Source organism: Procambarus clarkii, chromosome 63, assembly GCF_040958095.1.
Source record: "Procambarus clarkii isolate CNS0578487 chromosome 63, FALCON_Pclarkii_2.0, whole genome shotgun sequence".
NCBI lineage: Eukaryota > Metazoa > Arthropoda > Malacostraca > Decapoda > Cambaridae > Procambarus > Procambarus clarkii.
In genome coordinates this window covers 14260790-14283348 of record NC_091212.1, presented here as the reverse complement: position 1 = coordinate 14283348, position 22559 = coordinate 14260790, and the positions used below count along the sequence as shown (strand labels likewise).

The 22559-nt window shown below is 38.7% G+C and overlaps 2 protein-coding genes across 20 annotated transcripts in view; one reads left to right on the top strand and one right to left on the bottom strand.

The window, feature by feature from the left end:
* Positions 1–314: 314 nt before the first annotated feature.
* amx (TM2 domain-containing protein 3 almondex) lies at positions 315–17097 on the top strand. The gene is made up of 7 exons (XM_045760656.2): positions 315–605; positions 2328–2467; positions 3414–3569; positions 6073–6194; positions 9586–9729; positions 11359–11523; positions 14426–17097. Exons 1-6 carry the CDS (start codon positions 545–547, stop codon positions 11492–11494), a joined length of 759 nt encoding a protein of 252 aa, XP_045616612.1. The 5' UTR covers positions 315–544; the 3' UTR covers positions 11495–11523; positions 14426–17097.
* The window catches only part of CrebB (Cyclic-AMP response element binding protein B), a 123296-nt gene continuing 117700 nt past the window's right edge, over positions 16964–22559 (bottom strand). For all 19 annotated transcript variants that reach the window (XM_069308765.1, XM_069308763.1, XM_069308755.1 and 16 more), the window contains one exon: positions 16964–22400. In XM_069308765.1, coding sequence (XP_069164866.1) covers positions 22259–22400 — 142 coding nt within the window. In that variant the 3' untranslated portion in view covers positions 16964–22258. The remainder of the gene's footprint in view (positions 22401–22559) is intronic.

The window sequence follows — 22559 nt, the reverse complement described above, 5'->3', positions numbered from 1 at the left end:
TTTTACTATTGACGACTGTCACGATAGGAACTATCTAAACAGAAGGATGGGTTGAGCTTCTTATGTAATCTCACATATACATTGTATCTTGTAAATAAATATTATTATTATTATTATAGGAATATTTACATTTTGTTCACAGAAATTCAGTTAAATATGGATTACAAAATTTATCTTTTAATTCTCCTAAAGCATTTTAATATGGATAAATTATTGCATAAATGAAAACAAAAATATGATTTGTACTTTGTTAGCTTTATCATCAATTACGATTTTATTTGTAATTTGTTTATATGTATATTAGATGTCGATATTGTAACCAGGATTTAGGCAGTCGTGTTAAGGCGACTAAAATCAACAAACTAGAGATTATCATCAGCAAGTTGTGAAGTAGACTCCACGTGCCATAAATAAGGCGAGGAGCATGGTGGAACTGACACATAGTGAGAGGAAGTGAGTAAAGTGAGGTGAATGACGCCATACGAGTGGGCAGAGGTCGCCAGGAGAAGAGCGAGTGGCCGCCAGAGTTACTCTCGGCTTCACTATGAGTGAAGGATCCGCACTGATACAGTGGTGCTGCCTCCTCTTCTGTGTCATTCTCTCAGGCAAGTGTCTAAATACTCGCACAGGCTTGGCGCCTTCTTTTTTATTGTTACTTTGCAGGCAAATGTCTTAAACCCTGTCTCTTACCTTGATCTGCTTCAGATGGCACTCGTAAAGTTGAGATTTGGACCATCTTTTCTGATTTAATGGTTCCAATTGGTAGATGTCTTAGAAGACACTATGATACTAGGAAAAAGTTCAACATAGAGTGACAAATCATCCCAGAACTGTCAACTCTCATCCCAGGAATAGCCGAGGCCCACAGGGCTAATATTACAAACAAGACTCGACAGGGCTGTCTAGGGGCACCAACTAACCTAACGGACTTACTGTCCTTGATTATGGACAACCATTAGATGAACCATGTACTCTAGAAGCTACAATAGAAATTCTATTGCAGTGACTTTCATGTCTGCAGGAATTCCCCATATCACAAGTAACATTTCACAAGAATTTTTCGTTGACTGTATTACAATTATTGTTTCCGTTGAATTTCACATACTGGTACAACAAATGACGTCTGCACATTTCCCAGAATTAAGACGTTCCTGTCAACGAGCAGCGTTGGTCTAGACCAAGTCAGGTGGACAGGAATATACTGTAAGGCCACATAACCACAACATCTGGGCATTCTCAACACAGCTTAGCCAGAAGCAACACCACCACTGATCTACCCCAATCCACCACCTCTGCCACCATTTATAATAATAATAATTCATTGCACAGAGAAATCACATAAACATGGTGATGTTATGTTCATGGTCGATGAGAGATTCAGTAGAAGCCATAATGAAGATTTGGACCTTTACTCTGGTACTCCCAAGTACATAACTTAGACAACTAGTCCACGACATGGTAAAAGAATTGCAACTTGGGATTCAACTGAATCCACAAGGGTTCGTGGTTCCTGGACAACAGAACCAGAGTGCATGGGGTAAGTTGTGAAAACCTTGGATTCGGCAGCTTTGAGAACCCTCATACATTCAGTAGAATCCCAGGTTGCAATCCTTTTACCATGTCGTGGCCTAGTTGTCTAAGGCATGTGCCTGGGAGTACCCAGAGCATAGGTTCGGATCTTCATCACATCTCCCACTGATTTTCTCAATAATTCATTGTGTCGTGGGGACAGGCAGCCATTATACATACAGTACATGTTATGCTTATATCGAGGTCCTTCCCCAAGATCAAATTACTGACCCCTCCTTAGGATACAGCTCCAGAAGTTGCTGACTATCTCCTGGGTACCTATTTACTGCTAGATGGACAGGGGCATTAGGTGACAGGAAACGCACCCAACCGTTTGTCATACTCAGGATTCGAACTTGGAATTCTTGATTGAGTCGAGACTGAACACGACTGTACTTCTGGGTCCCTATTTGCACAACTGTACTAATTTTTTGGAGGGTGGAAAACCTGGTGAACGGATTTGATTTGTTTGGAGATACTGTGTTTTATATAAGAGGTCTGGATTTTCAAGGACGTACTGAATAGTACTTTGTTATATTCATTCATTCATTTGTCTCTGAACATTTAATATTCACATAATTTTGATATTATTTATGCAGTACAGTATATGGGAAAGAGTTGCAATCTTCCTTATTTTACGAATGGCAAAATCTCAAGATTTCATGTATATATCTAGCGTAGTGTATTATTATTCCTTTTATTTTCCTTCAAAGGCTATTTATGGTGCTCACTTATTTATGTTGTAATAAACTTTTCAGGATGTGTGTCAGATTCTCCTTTAAGAGAGCCCAAACCTCAAGTAACCGAGAGTAACAAGAACATGTCATCACCAGGCAATAACCTCACAGGTCCGGCACCAGCCACCTCCAGGCCTCCAACTATGCCAGAAAACTGCTCGGTACATTGAAGAGTTTCTATGACATGTGTTGCAGCTATGTATTCCATTGTAGAAATATTGATGGTTGTGAGGATGATATGTATAATACACAAGCAGTTCAACATGAATGATTTTCCTCTCTGGAGTTCTGGTCCAGATTTTAGGCCATATGTTATCCTCTTATACTCTAAGTAATTACTGTATCACTAAATGGATAGCCCATATGCTTACTATAAACTGTATATGCTCTTCTGAGCCATCACTTGCTTGGAAGAGCAAGTTGCTCTTTAACATAATATTAATGCGATGTTACTGAAGAGCAACTCTTCAGTTGCTCATTAACGTAATATATCAATATGTAATATAACCAGGATCACACATAGGCAAGATAACATTCTGGCATCAGTGCCACAGAGACTTTCCATACGTTTCTCCAGGGTCATTAACCCATTTTGTTACTTAAGGTGATTGTGATTGCCCAAAAGAAATTGGGGCAAAATTGCAAAGATCAACCTCTGTTAAGTGCTTAGACAATGTTTCCAACTTGTATAATTTCTCCCTAGATCCTCTGACCTAGGGGCCTGACGGCTGAGTGGACAGTGCTTCGGATTCGTAGTCCTGAGGTTCCGGGTTCGATCCCCGGTGGAGGTGGAAACAAATGGGCAGAATTTCTTTCACCCTGATGTCCCTGTTACATAGCAGTAAATAGGTACCTGGGAGTTAGACAGCTGCTACGGGCTGCTTTCTGTGGGTGTGTAACAAAAAGGAGGCCTGGTCGAGGACCGGGCCGCAGGGACGCTAAGCCCTGAAATCATCTCAAGATAGCATGTGGATTCCTCTATTGATTAGCTACAGTTTAAATATATTTTAGTGTGTATTCTATTTGTCATTAAGAGTAGCAGTAGTAGTATAAATTCATCTTGTCCACATGAACCACCCACTTTTAAAATCTAAAAACTCTTTACAGGATCGTTCCAGTTGGCGTGGTCAGCGTGACTGTCCGAGCACTTCACCTTGTCATATGTTGGGAAGAGAATGTCTAGACTGCAATTTTAACTGCACTTGTATTTATGGTCAGGAAGTTAACGTTACCTGCCAGCCCAAAAAGGAGTATATTTGCGAGGTGAGTTTTCAGTGTATTGCTAATGTGCTGCATATGAACATCAGTGCAACTTGTAATGTCTCGTTGTTCAGCAGTGATACTTATTGCAATAAAATATTTACATTTTCAGAGCTAGTTAAATTATGTGCAGTATGCACTGAATAGAATTCGCCCCTGATGTTGCAATGTTTGTACAGTGTCTTGGTTACTCGATCACAGTTTCATGGAGGTCATTATTTTCTTCATTTATATTGTTAATTATACTTTATCTTGAAGTAAATAGTATATTTGATGCAATCCCTGCAGCTAAGGTGTCACTGTGGTGAGGAAGGTTGTTAGCCATCATTGTTCGTATTTTCTTCTGGGATGGCTTCTATGATGGCTTCTCCCTGTTGCTAGCAACCTGGATAGCTCCATCCAGCTTTAATCACACCAAGCTGTTGAGGTATTATATAGATATATACACATATATGCACATATGTTGTACCTAATAGCCACAATTGAACTACTTTGCCTAGTATGCAAGATCCAATTTACCTAACAGACAGTGATTTTTGTTATTTTCAAATATTTTTTCTCAAATTGGTTTTTACCAATTAATATTATTATGTCAAGGACATGAATTACTGAGTTAGGTTAGGTAGGTTAGATTTGATCAAATTTCTATGTTAGTTTTAAAGAAATCTAGTGTGGTTCTGGATAGTTGATTGTCACCAGAGGAAAACACAAAGGACATTGTACGAGGAGCATATGCTGAGTTTTCTAGCTTCAGATTTGCTTTTAATTACATAGATGGGGAAATATTACAGAAACTGTTGATGACTTTAGGGAGACAAAAATTGCAATATGCAGCAGTTGTATGGTGCCCATATCTTGAGAAGCACATCAGTAAACTGGAAAAGGTGCAAAGGCATGCTAAAAAATGGCGTCCAGAACTGAAAAACAAGAGTTACGAAGAGCTAGAGGTGTTAAATATGCCAAAACTAGAAGGTAGAGGAAAAAGGCAATATGATCACCACTTACAAATTAAAGTAGTAATCAACCAAATTGACAAAGAGGAATTCCTGAAACTGGTAACCAAAAGAACAAGAGTTTATAGATTCACGCTAAGGAAACAAAGGTACTGTACCAAAAAATATTAAAAAGTTTTCTTTTGTAAACAGTGTGGTAGATAGTTGGAACATATTAAGTGAGAAGGTGGTGGAGGCCAAAACCGTCAGTAGTTTTAAAGTGTCGTATGACAAAGAGTGCTGGGAAGATGGAACTCTCACCCTGTAACTACACTTGGGTAATTATACACACATTGTTGGAGCCCACCTGATTCTTGAATACCATCCTAGGAACTTTATCTTACTTTTAAGTGGATTCATTTTTCTCTTATACCACCAAAATTTCTTAATTCCAAATCAAGGAGATGAGCACATTCTGGACAAAGCCAATAGTCATTCAGACCTTGTTTTCTGTTGCTGCCCTGTACTGTTGTCTTGCACATTTGCAGCTAGATACCTGCCCAAGTTTCCTCGCCTTGAGAATTAGTTTGGTTCTCATCTGCTCCTCCTAATGCCTCACCTCCAGCTGCTGTGTTTGTGAATGATCTATCTTTGGGCTGGTTCTTGGGTTAGATGATTGATTTTCATTTACAGTCATATCTCTCTTCTATGGGTTAGTCATGCCCTTGGAGCCGGTCGGCCGAGCGGACAGCACGCTGGACTTGTGATCCTGTGGTCCTGGGTTCGATCCCAGGCGCCGGCGAGAAACAATGGGCAGAGTTTCTTTCACCCTATGCCCCTGTTACCTAGCAGTAAAATAGGTACCTGGGTGTTAGTCAGCTGTCACGGGCTGCTTCCTGGGGGTGGAGTGGGGACACTAAAAAGCCCCAAAATCATCTCAAGATAACCTCAAGATAACCTTCTCTTTTGTTTTCTTGGATTTTTTCAGGGCCTTGGCTTATCTCGGGAAGAAGCCAAGTGGGATAGCTCGGTAGACAAGCATTTGAGTGAACTGTACTGTGTATCTTCCTGGGTAAAATCATTTGGTTGCCCCAGTACCCTCCCTTATTACCTAGCTGCCTCTTTATGCAGAATTCTTTCTTTCACAAGGAACAGTGTCACAAAGCTTAGTGAAATGGACCATGTTGTGGATCAGTTGGTATCACTTGGTGGCTCAAGGGCCAAATAAATCAACCAGTACATTGTTCTTCGACAGCTTTAGGGTTATCACAAAGTGCTTGTAAAGCATTTTATGTGTTGTTTTGAACAGTATTCAGTTAACTTTTGTTAGACAACCTTCTTCAATGCATTATAGTAACATTACGACATACAGGGACATTTGAAAAGTTGGATGTGGCTGCTGTAAATACTGTACAGTAGAATGCCGTTCACCCTGACTGCACATTTTGCTCCACCACATGACAGTGATTCTGCGTAGAAAGGCATTATTCGTGTATACTCTGAACCTATTATTATATTTGTACTGTACTTGATATAGCAACATGCATCAAACACAAAGGTATTTTATGTTTTAGGGCAAGAAAGAGTTTAGATTGGCAATGGTGTGCAGATACTGCTACCAGACAGCTTCCTGGGAGCACAGCTGCCTTGGCACTGATCAGTGTCTAGCCGTAACTTCACCAAGAGAAACCTTTACGTGAGTCCCTACTTTTTTTAAAATTTCAACTTTATAACTACTAAAAGTATTTGTATTTGGAATGGATTAAAACCAGCTAAAGTTCAGTGATTTGTGTATGATGGTAAACAAATTAATGGGGAATGAAGTCTCATTGGCTAGTCAACTTGTGAACAGAGCAAATTAGATGGGAATTATTCAAGCATATATTGAGTTCTGATTCTATCTCTTTTTTAACATGACATCAAAGTATATGTAATCCATTTATTAGTTTCTTTATTTTTTCTGCTGGATCCCCTTGGTGGCTTCCTGAAACTATCTTGCCAAGATGACTCTCCTACTGGGTCACATTAGTCACAGGAGTCCTGCTTGGCCTACCAGAGACCAGAACTTGCCCCCACCCCCTCCCACACAGAGGCACAGAGAGCAGGGGAAGATTATTATCACCCTCACCACTCATTGTCCCTATTCTTCATCATGGAAGGATAACACGGCTCATGGTTCTTCAAGCTGGATCTTCACAGTTCATCCCTTTAACAATGCTGTTGGAAAGTATCTAGCCCATTTTGCCAGCTCCTAGTCCCATGATTTGTGGGCTTTCCAGGTTGTCTGCCTCGGCCTTCAACAAAGGTGGTCAGTCCTTTGCCCCTCTCCTCGGTTTGGGGTTGTCAAGTCAAGAATTCCCCTTCAGCTGTGTGCAGTCTTTGCCATGTGTTTGAACTTGGAAATGGTCGAACTAACATCATCTCTTCAATGGGTGTCTTTTATTCCCAATCCCCAAGCGGGACTCATCAGATTTCCAATCTTTCAGGAGTGAATAGCTTCATTCCCTTGTCCAGCCTTCCACGTGACCACTTTGTCTTGGGTTCGTCTGATATTACAATTTGGTTCTTGAAGGGCGTCCCTGGACCTCGAGGCTGCATACTGGTATACCCCGATTCATCCGAGATTCTGAGACTGTTTAACACTTTGGCATACCCCGCGCGCCACCCCTCAACTGTGCGATATGGGACCCAGGGTGTCACGGGAGCGCGCGTAAATTCTGAAAAGTGAAAAGTAAATTCTCTCTTCAACTTTGTCACCTTAATTCTCGTCCTACGAGATTAAATTTTGTATCATTGTGTTCGCAATAGAATTCTCTACAGCACTAAATGCATATAAACTCCAAAAGCCCGGCTAATTACCCGCAGCAAACAGAGAAAGTGCGAACAAGTTACCCAGGAGCGCGCAAACGCGATAAAATGTTTTCACTATTTTCACTCTGGTCACCTCAATTTTCGTCCTAGGTCTTTCATTTTGGTCTCAATGGGTTCGCAATTGAATTCTCTAGAGGAACATTAGCATATAAAATAAAAAACCTGGTCACGCTCCAACCGCCGACGAGTTGAAGACGGGCCACGCGTTAGCCGCAAGTGAGCGCTCAGACGCCTTCCAGCTACACTGCCAATTCCCGCCCTTTTCAGGCCTTTCTTTTGCAATTTTCTTCCTGGAAGGGCCTTGTTCATGATCACTATCTATCGTGGAGTAAGCGTAGATAGTTTCTAAAGCCGCAGTAAGAAATATAGCCACGGAAAATAGCCGAAATGTACACACGTTTGAGATGCGAGGGGAGGCAACATTGGTTACAACAGTGGAGCGAAAACAATGGGCCCACGGCATGTGCCAAGCCGCCTGAGGGCCACGAGGCTCAACAAAGAAAATGGGAAGATATCGGCGCGCATTTTAAAACCAGTCCCCAAAAAATCGGATAAAAACCTGATTTTTGGCGATTATTTAAAGTGGATGACGCAATGCTGCGTCATCCCCGGTATTACCGACAGTAAACGGATGACGCAATGCTGCGTCATGCCCGGGCGAAAGTGTTAAGTTTTACTGTGGGGTGTCAAGCCTACCTCTTCAAGATTCTGCCCTTCAACTTGAATCTGGCTTCTTGCAATTTTACCAGGTTAGTACAGGCAGTTGTCCCAGTGGCATCTCGTAAGGGTTTGTGTGTTAGCTTACCATGACAACTGAGTGTTTTGGGCTCCCAGCCAGTCTGCATGTCAGCTGGCCAGGGATCTGGTTCTTTCCCAGTTCACCAGGTTAAGGTTCATGGTAAACTGGCAGATATCCCAGTTGGTTCCATCCCAGGTTCAGACCTGGTTGAACCTCGTTTAGGGTTCCAGGTTTGTATGTGTCTCTTCCCCTGCCTTCCATAACTCTGTTCCGCCTCCAGCAATGTCTATGTATGCTGTTGGAGCAGCCCCAAGTGACTCGTCGGTTAGTTGAGTGGTTGTGTGGGAGCCTGAACTTTGCCTGCGTGGTAGTTTCCCTGGGTAGGGTGTGGTCTTGGGCAATGTACTGATTCCTCCAGTAGCAGTTATTTTGCCCTTGCCAGGACCGTTGGGTTTGGGGCCTACCTGCCCTATGGGTCTTGCTTCACTTGCTTCCTCTCCGAGATTTCAGAGTTCAGTTCCATGGTGCCATCCTCCCCATGGCTCAATGTATTCATAGACTCCTCAGCTCTGGGTTGGGGTTTCGTGACCAGCGCTCATCGAGCCTCTCAGATGAGTTCAGTCCATTCCTTTGGGCACACAGGACTGTTCATGAGTTTGTGGCTGCGTGGCAGGCTTTGTAGAGAATAATCACCCTCTGGGCTCTGTTCTTCAACTCCAGTCCAACTGCTTCCCTTTGCTTCATTCCCTGAACTGCAGAGAATCACTTTGATCCTATCCCTGTTGAGCTGGACTCTGTGTAGAGTCCTACATAGAATGAGTATGTAGGACTCTATATAGACTCGTGTAGAGTCCTACATTGACTTCTATGTAGACTTCTCATGTGAGAACCTCATGTGACTTCTATGTAGAGTTACTACATAGAATGAAGGAGAACCAGCACTGTTACACAACAGAAATCCACATAAGCACCCTACCTCTTCTGTGTTCAGTATAAACAATTTTAGAGATTATATAGTGATAGATACTCTCGGGTAGTCAGCAATTGGAATGCATTTAAGGAGAAGTTTTTGAAGCCATATCCATCCACAACTTGAAGAAAAAATACAATGAAAACGTTAATGTTAAGAGAGGTAATTAGCAAGTTGGGTATAAATGGCTAGGAGGTAGAGCAAAAAAAGCTAAATATCTTCCCTATAATTACTGATAGGTAAGCACCATTCATTATTATTTTTTATGTATTTTTCATTAATTTTAATAACAAATTGATTAACATTTTCCCATTTAAATATAATACATCTGGAAGCTGGTCTATATGGGTTTTCAGTATGGAAACTGGATGTACTCGCTGAAAATATACTGCTCACACATAGCCATAATAATAGAATTACTGTACTTGGAGGTGTTGCTTATAAATAAATTCTTCATTGTCAAAAGTACTTGAAGATATTGAATGAAGTTAAATTTGTTACTTCCAGTTCCAATTGCACGGTGAAGAGTGATGTGCTGTGCCTTGGCAACCGAGTGTTTCCCAAAAAATTACCGTGCAATTGGACCTCCGGATACAAATGGTCCACAGCATTGTTGCTATCCATTACTCTTGGAGGTTTTGGGGCAGACAGGTAAGCAAGTGGAAAGCCACATATATATTCCTAGATAGCATGAAAATTATGCATAGATAATGCAAAAAAAAAAAAAAAAAAGTAAAATAGCTAGGGGATGGAAAACTTTGTTTTTTTTGTAGAATGTAGTTGGGTACAATAGGGATAAGGTCTCTAGCAGCAACGTCAGTGCAGCTAGTAAGTACCTCTACATCCACACACTACCTTCGACCAATCGACAAGCCGAACAGGCTGACAGATTTTACCCGACGGCCACTAATACCAGTGGCCTCGAAGAGAACAGGAAGCTAATAGCATGTCAATGCTAAATGTACAAGTCTCTGAGAGCACAGCATTGTCATTATCACCAGTTCACCCCCACCAACAGCACCATAACAGAACAGCTAGAAGCAGCACAACCTCTGCCAACTGACATACCTGCCTTCTGGAGCATACCTGGAGAGGGTTTCAGGAGTTTTTCTGCTCCCTGAGGCCACGCTCCACACCTTCGACCTTGTTGATCAATTTATATTAAGCGTGGGAGTTGTCTTGCATTTGGAAGATAGGCTTAATGAAGACATGAAAATTAATTACTGTTGGAAGAAGAGGCAGGAGAAGGTGGGTTACAACTTGCCATAAATGTTGTCTTGCTAGTACTGGGACCTAATTTATTGTTTATAGTCCTAAAAATCAGATCGGAGAGAGCCACTGCTGTGGCTCTCTCTCAGTATATATAACTCGATACGTTCTATATATATACAGTATATATAAACTAAATATGTTATATAGTGATGTGATATAGTATTCAAAATTTGTATGAATTCACCAGAAGTCTGTGTTTACACTTTTATGTAACAAAATTATCGGTCTCTTGCTCTGCAAAAACCTAGTATTGTACAAATTAGCGTTTAGTTTGAAAAATATATATAGGCCATTAGCCAAAAATTTATTAAAGCATATTTGTATTTTCACTCTAGTCAACTAATTTAGTGACTGATTTTTAGAATCATGGCTAAATACAGTCTTTTAGTTCTTTATGTCTAGTAAAAATTTAATCCAAATTTAATCTTCAAATCAATGTTATTTTTATGATATTTATCCTGTCAGGTTTGACAACAAACAGTATTCATTACTTTGTGTATTGCAATTATCCAGTGTCTTTGTTTTAAATATTAAGGAATTTAGGCACAATCAGACAATTATAAAATAAAATATAGAGTTGTTTAAGAACTTTGTAAATACAGTATATTTTTGCAAACATATGTTCCATTCACCTGGGCTGTATGGGTCTCAAAGTTTGGATCCCATGCGTGTGAGGTCGACGCTCTATCAACTGGGCTATGAGCAGTCTTAAACACACATAAAGGAAAGTAGTTTTTCCTTACACGCGTGGGGTCCATGGTTCGAGACCCATATAGCCCAGGTGAATGGAATGTTTATTTCCACGGAATTGTGGATGACAATTTAGACGAATGTTCTATTAATTGCTTAAATAAAATAACATTGTCTTCAAAAAATTGTGAAAATGCCAATGTCTTGCTTCAGCAATAATTCCAATGCAATGGAAGCCCTTTGAACCAGTTGATTACTTGAAGTTGGACATCACTATAAAGTAATTTTTGTGGTTCTGAATTTTCATATTTATTTCAGATTTTATTTGGGCCACTGGCAAGAAGGAATAGGGAAGTTATTTAGTTTTGGTGGCCTGGGCGTGTGGACCATCATCGATGTCATTCTCATCGCCATCCGCTACCTGGGTCCAGCGGACGGCTCACTCTATATATAAGGTTATATAGTGATGTGATGATGGTACAGGTGAGTGCAATGTATAACTACTTTTAAAATTTGAAAAATATTTAGGATAAAGTATTATTTAGGCTACTTAGTCTTCCCAGATTTATGCCTTCTTTTGATAATTTGTGAATTTCTCTTTATAATGTAAGAATATGTTGTCTTCACATTTTGGTAGCTACTGTATTAGTAATTTTGCTGCACTTTCGCAATAAACTCTAGTAAGAATGGCACTGCCATAATCATGTTATGTTTATATTAATGTAAAATTAGTCATTAAAATGTACAACCTTAACCCCTACACTGCTCACCTGTTTATAGCTGATAAATTTTTTATTTCTAATCTTGTTAAAATGCACCCCCTTTATCACGGGGAAAATAATACAAAAAGTTTGTCGCTGGTTGTAGTGGCGCGCAGGAAAGCTTGTGATGACTTCACAGTTCACAAGTGTTCATGGAGCAATCGCCCTGAAGCGGTCGCCCCAGGCTAGGCTTTAAGCACGAATTGTCGTGAATATATTTTACGTATTTATTTCAATGTCACTGATTTTTTGCAGTAATATGTGTCAATTGAGATACAGTATTTATGTAATAAAATGTGTTAAACATCGGTATACAGTACTCATATATACCCGGTATATGTCGCCAGTATGGGCACAATATTATTAGAACAATATAACAAATCGTTTTTGCTGTTATTACACTGACTATACATATTATATATAATTATCTACATTTTTATAATAATAATAATAATAATAATGGTGTAAATAATCGTGTTGAGGGACAGGTGGCTAGTGTATATACACTTGTTGGGCTTCCTATGGTCAAATTACTGACCCTCACCAGGATGCAATCCCGTTACTTAGGGGGAATGAACCCATTCACCATTACTAACCAGTTCTGGTGGCTGTAATAATCTTGATCAGAACAAGTGATCAGAGTTCAGCCTAGCCTCGCCTATTTTGCATGAATTTGTAACTGCATGCATTAAATATATTATATTTTCTTCCTTGTAAAAAATCATTGTAAAATAAATATTTTGCAATTAATTTTTTAAAGTGTAATGATGCATTGGGCTGTCAATAATGTTATTTGTATCATGCAGACTAGGAGTCACAATAACGTGGCTGAAATATGTTGACTAAACCACACACTTTCCAAACCACACCACAAGCCGTCCCTTCACTCTCTAGTGTGTGGTTTGGTTAACATTTGTATCATAGAATGTGTAGAATGTAGGTATGCACAGATTACAGTATTCGTGTAACTAATGTGTGCACAGTATTATATTCTTTGAATAATAAAGCATACTGTTTTTGCTGTTATTACTCTGTATTTATACATGTTAGGTGTACACAATACAGGGCATGAGTTTGCGTATGTGTGGCATGCCCTGTGGAGGGTCCAACTTACTCCAGGCTGCATGCTCTGGCTCACACTGACTGCTACCCTGTGATTCATTGTCTGAACTGAGTGGGAAGGGTCTAAACAGATTTCCCTATGGAGTTGGACGCTTCATGAAATCAAGTCGCATATGACTTGATGATGGTCTTAGACAAACCGAAACGTAGTCGTTTCTTCATCTTCTGCTATGGTTTGGTCATATCTTTAGCCACATTATTGTGACTCATCATCTGCTTCATGAAACTCTTCTTCTGGCTATTGGGGGTTTTGTCCTTCATGCAGTTCATGTGTGGGATATGTCCAGCATTTTTATGGATGGATTATCTTCCTTGTGTCCCATTTCCACAGAGCAGTTGACAATATGTCCTTTTGGCTTTGCAAGACGTTCGGTCACAAAGAAGTGGACCTCTTTGCATTGGCATGGCATTGTTGCCATCCCACCTGTATGGCTTCATTACCTAATTGCAAGGCTCACATTGTGGATGCCTTTCAGCTGGACCGATCAAGGTGGGGTGCATTTACCTTTTTACCCTGGTTTGGTTATTATTCTGGGTGCTTCCAGACTGGAGTTGTACACCTGCTGTCTCCTTGGTGGCCAGCTCGGCCTTAGTTTCTGGCACTTCTAGCCAGGTGTTCAAACCCAGGTGTTTTTCTGCAACTCCATCCCTTTCAGCAGATTAGTTGGACTGATCTCTGACTGACCTCTGCTCTGTGTATCTGGTCTATTACCATTTGTATGACAAGCAGGTGGCTGGGCTGTTGGTGTCCCACCTGTGTCTTTCTTCATGGCAGCAGTACGAAGTTGCCTGGCACTCATTTTGCCTTTTTCTGTGCCTTCATTTTCTTCTGTTTTTGTCAGTGGTCCTACATTTTTTCCTTGATCATTTCACGATTAGCATTTCATGCATATGATACTGGTCGAGCCGCTGTTTTATGTGTTTGGCGTCAGCACTTCATTGATGCCATTCTGCAATTGTCTTGTTTGTTTTCTCACCTCTGACCTGCTAAGCTCCTCCTGAGCTTCACCTTCGGCTCATGATGTCTTTCTTAAAGTTGTGTTCTTGTTGACCCTTGTCAACAAGAACACCAAAGTCCTGGTGATCCTTGTTCTTGTCTCGGGGCTTGACAGCTGAGTAGACAGCGCTTCGGATTCGTAGTCCTGAGGTTCCAGGTTCAATCCCCAGTGGAGGCGGAAACAAATGGGTAGTTTTTCACCCTGATGCCCCTGTTACCTAGCAGCAAATAGGTATCTAGGAGTTAGACAGCTGCTACGGGCTGCTTCCTGTGGATGTGTAACAAAAAGGAGGCCTGGTCGAGGACCGGGCCGCGGGAACACTAAGCCCCGAAATCATCTTGAGATAACTTACAAGATGCCATTATGATGTCATTTTTATCTAGGCTCAGGTTTTAGATTCTTCTGAATTATTGTGCATTGGGATGTTACTGAAATGAAATAAACATATTTGAAAGTAAATTTATGTTTTTTGTTAAAATTTGAGACAATTTTCCTTTCTTTCAGTTTTTGGGATGGAGTAAGGCCAAGTGTTATCTGTTGGTATAGGTAGGTGTTATAGATAGATGGCCCTCATTGTATGAATGCTGTTGAATGGACGTAGATTCAAAACTCATTACTACTGTATTTCAGTTATTTTTCATTTGTACTTATTTCATCTAATATTGTGCAGTATACATTATGTACAGTGCATGTTAATTAAGCTGCTGTCTCACCTCTCTAGTACATGAAATTTTTGTTCAAGTATCATTTCAGAAAAATTAATGTTTTATATTTCATAAATGGTATGTGCCCATATTTGAAAATACACATTTATATATTTATATAAATTCATGTTTGTATACAGTAGTATACAGTAATTAAGCTTAAGTATTTCTATGTATCTACTCGCCATAAAAATTACATTTATCATACGTTTTTAATCATATTGACCCATTGTAGCAAATTACATCACCACCGTAATATAATACTGTATTCATATTTGCTTTATAAAAAATAATTGCCCTAGATATTGATAACGTATGAAAAAATTCACACCAGTAAGGAGAAATAACTAATACTGTAGTGTAAAATCCTTTACGTGAGCAGATATGTGACTGATGGCTCGTCTTACAATTATGAGAGTACAGTACTTACAGCAACAATTAAAAATAGACCGTTGGACCCAAAAAGGTTTTTGTATTAATAAATTAACCCAAAGAGCATACTAAAAAAAATGGGAGTGACTAAAGAACATAACCTAACCAAACCTGGCCTACGCCTAATTGTACCTGTACCATACTGGGCCTATTTTTCTTTTGTTTTTTGCTTTCACAATTTGTACTCTAATTTTGTAGAATATTGTTGGTTGAAATAGACCATTTGTACACGATCGGTCAGTATTACGTTATGATTTTATAAGCATGCGTTGGTGCTATATGGTATCACTATAGGAGAAAATCGGGGTATACATTGTTGACCTTTGGGGAATTATTTCACGGAATACTTTTTGTTTTAAAATAAAACATGATGAATACCTGTAAATTTTTGTAATAAAACAAAAATGTTTTAAATAATTAAATTTGTACTTTTACCTGTCAGTGATTACAGGCGAGTTAGATCTAGCTCTTTATACCCTCTCCTAGCCGTTTATTCCTGGTACACTAATTACGGCATTAACATTTTCATCATATATTTTTAGTTGTGGATGGAATTGACTTAAACAACCTGTTCCTTCAATAAATTCCACCTGTACAAGTAAATAGAACTTCCTTACATCTCTTTGACTTGGTTACATGTCCAGCTTCCACCTGTTCCCATGTCATTTAAATAGGCTATGAATAATGTACAGCACTCTTATTGCAGTAGTGACGATAATCAAAGGGTAATTTATGTTTTTAGCTCCCTATTTGGCTGTGAAGCTATGCAGAGTTTGCAGAGGGGTCAAGGAGTGTGGTTAGATCAAATTCAGAGGCAAGAAACATAGGGCAACCAAGATGAATCCCAAGAGTTTAGCGTTACCCTTGTACAAAAAGTGGATTTCCAGAGACAATAGGGTGACAAGGAATGACATGCCTCAGAATAAGGAGAGACCTTGAAGCCATGATTAGTACGACAAGTTATCAATGGCAACCTGGAGCTGGTATAGGAGATAAAGGAATTCGCCTTGGCAACAGCAGTAAGAGAGATTGTCAACATAAATGGCAGAATAAATGCCATGGGGAAGGAAGATCATTTAAGGCTTGGGGGGGGGGGACAGTAGTGCTTAGACCACCACCTATGAGAACATCATCATATTACTGCAAAGACAGAAAAAGCAGTATCAAACCTCACTTGAACTTTTCTGCTGTGTGTATCATACATGTATGCTTTTGGGCTAACTGACTACACTGCAAGTCATACCAGACTCAAAGATGACCATGTTGAAAACGTGTTTAAAAATAAAACAATGGCACGACTGTGATGAAAGAAAATATTCAATTGCAAGTAATTTAGCAAGAAAATTTCTGTTCACATTTGGTTGTGGGGGTTTAATGCTGCAAGTAATTCATTGTTAAACTATTTTTATTTAACCTGCCCCCCCCCCCTCCTTGCAAACATCTCTTGAGGTTAAAATTAACCAAATTATCACCTCAAAACAAATGGTGATGTCTTTGCAGCAAAGCACAAGGGATTGCATTGATAATTTTATTTTCCAGAATCAAGTTAAATTTATTTCTAAATGAGGTTGAGCTTGGGGCATCTTATTTTATAATTAATCATACATTTTATTGCACTCTTCATACTATATTTAAACCTCAAATTTCAAACGAAAACAAAATTAAAACAATTCTTACTTTTTTATATATAATTACTGTAATTGTTTATGACACTGGATTTTTTTAAAACGAGTGAATTTTCCAAGTGTAAAAAAATATATTTTCTCCGAGTTTATCTTCTGCTTTGAATTTGATGGCCCCCCTACCCTATGAAAAGTAGGAAATGGAATGATGATATAATAATTATACATTTTTTGTGTTTCCACGTTGGTTTTCATATTTGAGTGGGACTGCAATGAAAATAAGATATTCAACAACAGTTTAATCTTCAAAAATACTTATCTGTCATTCTCATAGGCATTGTTTGGAACACACTACCATGGCCAAACATGTGTATATTTACATAAAACTTTGTCCACAAAATTAAAGCCATTCATGTAACATTAATTTTCTTAAAAAACCTTTGTTTAAAATGCATCAAACATGTTTATTTGATATCGACAGTGAATTAAGAAGAAATTGGAGTATAAACATCTAATAACACCTATCAATGAGTTGGCATTAAAAAAATTTTAGGTTTAACTTATGCATTGATTCTTTAAGAAAATGACTGTCAAAGATGGAACAATGTAACTGCGAACAGTTAACTTGGGTGCAGACGCCAACTGTAAAATATAAATTTTTAAACATTTAAATACAGTCAACAGAAGTCAAAAGTATATTTTCCAGTCTTCAGGCAAGACAAGAATAGGAAGATTTTCCAGCCAATGGTATAAATACAATCATGCTTGTGTTGTAGAAAGGGGCTACAAAACATCGCACTTCATAAAACAAAGAAGAGAAGCTATCACCTTGGGTTACACCTGGGATGACAATTGATTTGAACTGTCCCCAAATTTTATTTAAGTTGAAGACTCCTATAAAGAGGTCAAATTCGGTTACAAGCTCAAAATTTACTTTGGCATCATATTTGTCATGTTAGCTTGATACTAAACTCATCTTCCTAAATGTATTAATTAAATTATGCAGACTTCTATGCATTACAAATTGAAACTTGCAAGCACACTGTAATTACAAAAAATACTGTAGAGTTCAAACTATCGGTAATTAATGCACGTCATTTTAATAAGTTATATTGATGTCTTCAATTATTGAGGGCATTCTGTTAGTAAGATGGATTTTATTTATTTACATAGCTATTACTGTATGGGTACTAGGGCTGGACAATGGCTGTTCATTTCAGATATGTATATACTGTGATACACAAATATCAACAAAGATACCTATTGATTATACACCTTAATATTTTGTAAACAGTATAAGTTAGTTTGTATGTGACATACATGCCAAGAAATATGGAAAAAGCAAAAATACATATACAAACAACGCTCATATAATGTAACACCTCTGCAAGTCTTGTCGACTCGTCCCCCTTCCCTGGGAAGTACAATGAAAGGGGTGAAGTGATGTTCAGGCAAGTCTACAGTAATGTATGTGGGATAGAATGAATGCAGAATAAGAGTGCACGCACACACGGTGCAAGAGTTCGTGTGTGAGTGAGAAGGCAGAATTACACTTTGCTAGAATGGACAGGCTAGCATGCCATGAGTGTGTGGCATAATAGTGCATGAAATTTAAATTTTTGGCCACAATGAAAACTACCATATACAAGGATCGACTGTAATACATAAAGAAACGTGACCATTTCGTAAAGTATGAACAATCAAATTTTACACTTGCATAAATATGATTAATAATGACAATGAATAAAATTATATTTTCCACTTAAGTAAATATTGTTCATAGCTTTATGTGGTCCAATACCATTTAATGTGCATAAATGTTGGTTAAAAACTGTCATATTAGAACAGCATTTAACTTGTGTAGCATCAGACATGAAATATTGCTATCACTTTACTGGTATGTCAATCCAGCCCTAACCAGTACACAGTCCTGGATTTTAGCCATGTCTCTTGTTATGAAAACTGGTTGTTTAATATGACTGAAAATGTTGTGAAATACATTTGTAGTAATAAAGATTGTGCTCTAATTCGCTAAACAATACACAATTTTAAGAGCCAAACTTAAATTATTTCTTTTTCAACTATATTTGATGGAACAAAATATTTCAAAATTTATAACTAATACCACCTCATGATAATGAAACTAATGTTGGAGACATTAAATATGCTAGTCGATGCAACACAATTTTACAACAAAAATTATATGAAAGAAAGATAGGCAGAAGGCATAGTCTGGAGCTTCTGTAACAATGTACAAATGTAGTACAGTACTGTACTACCATTTATATCCCATTGATTATACAGCTACAAACAAATAAAAATAAAACTTGTATAGCATAAACGAGGGAAGAGGCAATTAACCCTCAAACCGCTAGGGGCCCAAATGGAATTCACACCCACAGGCGCAACAAAAAAAACAAATTCCAAAAAATTCTTTCGTCTTATAGAAGTGTTCATTTTTGTTCCCTGATCACGGAAAAAATAACAAAAAAAATCATAGGTGGCATATTTTAGCCGCAATAGGGTAGGGAAGTGTGGCAAAAAGGGGCGTTGACAAAGCCTTCGCCAGATGAGGTCTACTCCGCCCGAGCTGTCAGACGGCAGTTGCCACAAATATATTATTACCTAATTATTTCAATGTCTCTGATTTTTTCTTAGTTTTTTGCAGTAATATTATTCCATACAGTGAATTGTGGTATATTTATATTATAAAATGTGTGAACCATCGCTGTACTCAAAATTATGGTGTGCATATTAGTGATTCAATTATGTTCATAAAACAATAAACAAATAGTTTTGCTGTTACACTATATACACAGGTTATATATAAGTATTTGCATGTTTTGTACACCATAACGAACTACTAAGTTGGTCTTGCGAGTCAAAAAGCAACGAGGAGTGACCGCCAAACACCAGCGAGCCACTCACTGCCACTCCCTCCCTCAACACCACCTCACTCACCCTCATTCACCTTCTACAATACTCTTTCTGTATTTATTCACTATACACAGACGTTATATATACGTATTTACATGTTTTGTTCACCATAACTGTACATCTAAGCTTGTATGGTGAGTAAAGGCCACAAAGACGTAGCTACTCACACAGTCAGCTGATCGGCGGCTGCCCTCAAGGCCAGACGCACTAATATTTGTCCTTCAACAATATTGTTTGTGGTGTTATTACGCTATATACACATATTATATATAAGTATCTGTTTTATTCACCATACCTGAACAAATAAGCTGGTATGGTGCCCAAAGACCATAGTGGCCATCAGTGAACACCATGCCAAGACGTGCAGACGACGCTCCTCCCTCACCAAAATGGCGGCTCCCAACCTACTCCTCTCGCTGTTATCACACTCTATACACACGTTATATATAAGTATCTACATTTGTGTTCACCATATCGAACCACTAAGCTGGTATGGTGAGTGCAGTCAATAAATGGTGGCCACACACAGTCAGAAGACGATGCCACAACCCTCCCTCGCACAGCCTTACGCCTCCCTCCATGGAGCACAGCGCTAAATATCACCACAATCCTGCTATTATCAGAATCCTGGTCAGTTTTATCACAGTCAGGGGGCTTCAGTAATACTATCACTGCTAAATAATGGCAGTATCATATATATTATGGTATTTGTAGGCGATGCTGTGGTCACAAGCTGAACAGCGGTACTGTGAGCTCGTGCTGCGTGCGCCAGCCTTGGTGGCTTGCTCAATACTGATGCTGTAACACCAAAGAATGTTGGCCTGGATTTTTTTTCTAGGTGGCATCTGGCAACTATCGGTCGTGGCTGTACTATCGCTGCCCCTATCCCAGGCGGGGAGTTTAAATTATAGCGCTAGACACGAAATCATATATAAATGATGTGCGCGGTTTCGGTTTTGTCACCGATATCATTTATATATGATATGCGCGGTTTGAGGGTTAACAAGCTGACCTGATAAATATATCCAGTGATGTATAAACACTCATAATAACTTACAAAGAATAAATTTCCAAGGAAAGATAATTTTGCAGCAACTGACTTGAAAATCCAAAAGGACAAGTCAAGACCTGATAAAATAGAGCAATGTAAAAAAGAATGCACTTCTAAATTTGTCATGTTACTAGAGAATTTAGCCCAAATTACATTCAAGCCACAAAAAATATTACATTGGCCTCTTCATAAAGACAATCCCCAGGTGTAATTGAAGCAACAGAATGGAAAGGTGCGATTCTGAACCGCAGAGATTGACTAGCAACAGAACATTCGCACATGTTTACGATGGCAAAACAAGTGAAACTTTAAAAAGATCAATGGCTTTCAGTGATGTCAAACCAATAATTAAATTATAAGTTTAAATTATGGAAATGCTTAAAAATGAGGCCACAGTTACACTGGGAAAATGGACAAGAGAACCACCTGTACCAAATGGCCAGAAAACTTCCAGACATACATTATCCGGTATACAATACAGATAAATTCTTGATTAAATGCTGATAACATACAATTCCTAGGTTTTAAGTTCAGCTATTCCCCTTCAGTTTACACTTTTTTGAACTATTTACTCAATGTAGAGACAAACATGACATTAACTTGGGACAGCTGATCTTAAATCCAAAAGGACTTTCACATTCAAATCATAGGTCATAAAATAATTCATAAATATTATGGAGCTGACCACCGACAACATGAACTGCAGTGCAAAATCCAAGAAATGACAAAGAATATACATTTCAGCAGCAAAACATAATTAAACTACATTTTTAATATCACCGGATTACTGCAGCCTTTCTGCTGTGGTTGCTCTGACAATGGAGCAATACACAATTCTCCTCAACAGCTTGAGGCTAGCTCACTACAAGGACACTTCTCTTTATAGGTCAAAGCTTCTCAGAAGTTGACCATTAAGTATAGGATTGTTCTAATGATAATTAAAATTCAGGTCACATTATCACAAGCAGTGATTCTCGTATTTTGACACGCTATCCTGTTTTTTTTGGCAGAAAACTCATAAAAGAACACATTCCTTAGAGCGCTTCGTTTTGGTTCTAAAACTCGGCAACTCTCCTCTCCAAACATTTTACATATTCGTTCTTCTTTCTTCAGCATTTTTTGCTACAGTCCTGGAACAGTGACCTATTATTGGTCACTCTTGGGGTAATCTAGGAATGCAGGATTCCTTAGTTGCCTCTTCGAATAAAAGATGTGGAGGGACTCGAAACACTGCATTATAGCTCTGCCAATACAACATTCATTTCCAAGTCATAAAATCTGTGCATTGTATATCACAATTTTTTTAGTTTTTTTGCTTTAAAAACATAGCCAACAGCTGTCCAACCATCAACTGAATAGCTTAGTTAAGCAATAACACTTAAACAGTTTAGTAAACCATCAACCATCTTGGGCACTCAAGAGACTATTACTCTGTAGGATTCCAAGGTGTGAACATGAGCTGTGTGTGTGAGCTTAGTTTTCAGTGAAGCACAGCTAAGCCTTATTGAGAGACTATAGCACTACCTCATGCTTCACCACTGCAGAGAGTAACCTGTGCCATCAACATGGCAACTTTATTTACGCTCTGGTATCAACTATTTTGACAGTACAACGCTTTCAATGTTTTGAGTTCCTCTATCAATGCTTTATTCTGGTTCTCCAACACTGCTACTCTATTCTCCAAACATTTAATGTACTCTTTCTTTTTGGCTCTACATTCTCTTGCTGCTTCCCTGGAAAAACACAATGCCAATTATTAGCAAAAGGTAGAAAGTTATGAGAATCTAGTACTCTCCTTCAATTTACTCATAATGTGCATTACATGACCCACCTACGTATGTTTTTACCATAGCCAATGAAGGGTTCTTCCTGTGCCAGGCATCTCACAAAGA

Bases quoted from the DNA above. Each gene is read 5' to 3' on its own strand.
- amx (XM_045760656.2), top strand. From the start codon at position 545: ATGAGTGAAGGATCCGCACTGATACAGTGGTGCTGCCTCCTCTTCTGT. The intron at 2,468-3,413 runs GTACATTGAAGA...AACTCTTTACAG, and splicing joins CTATGCCAGAAAACTGCTCG to GATCGTTCCAGTTGGCGTGG. The intron at 9,730-11,358 runs GTAAGCAAGTGG...TATTTATTTCAG, and splicing joins GGAGGTTTTGGGGCAGACAG to ATTTTATTTGGGCCACTGGC.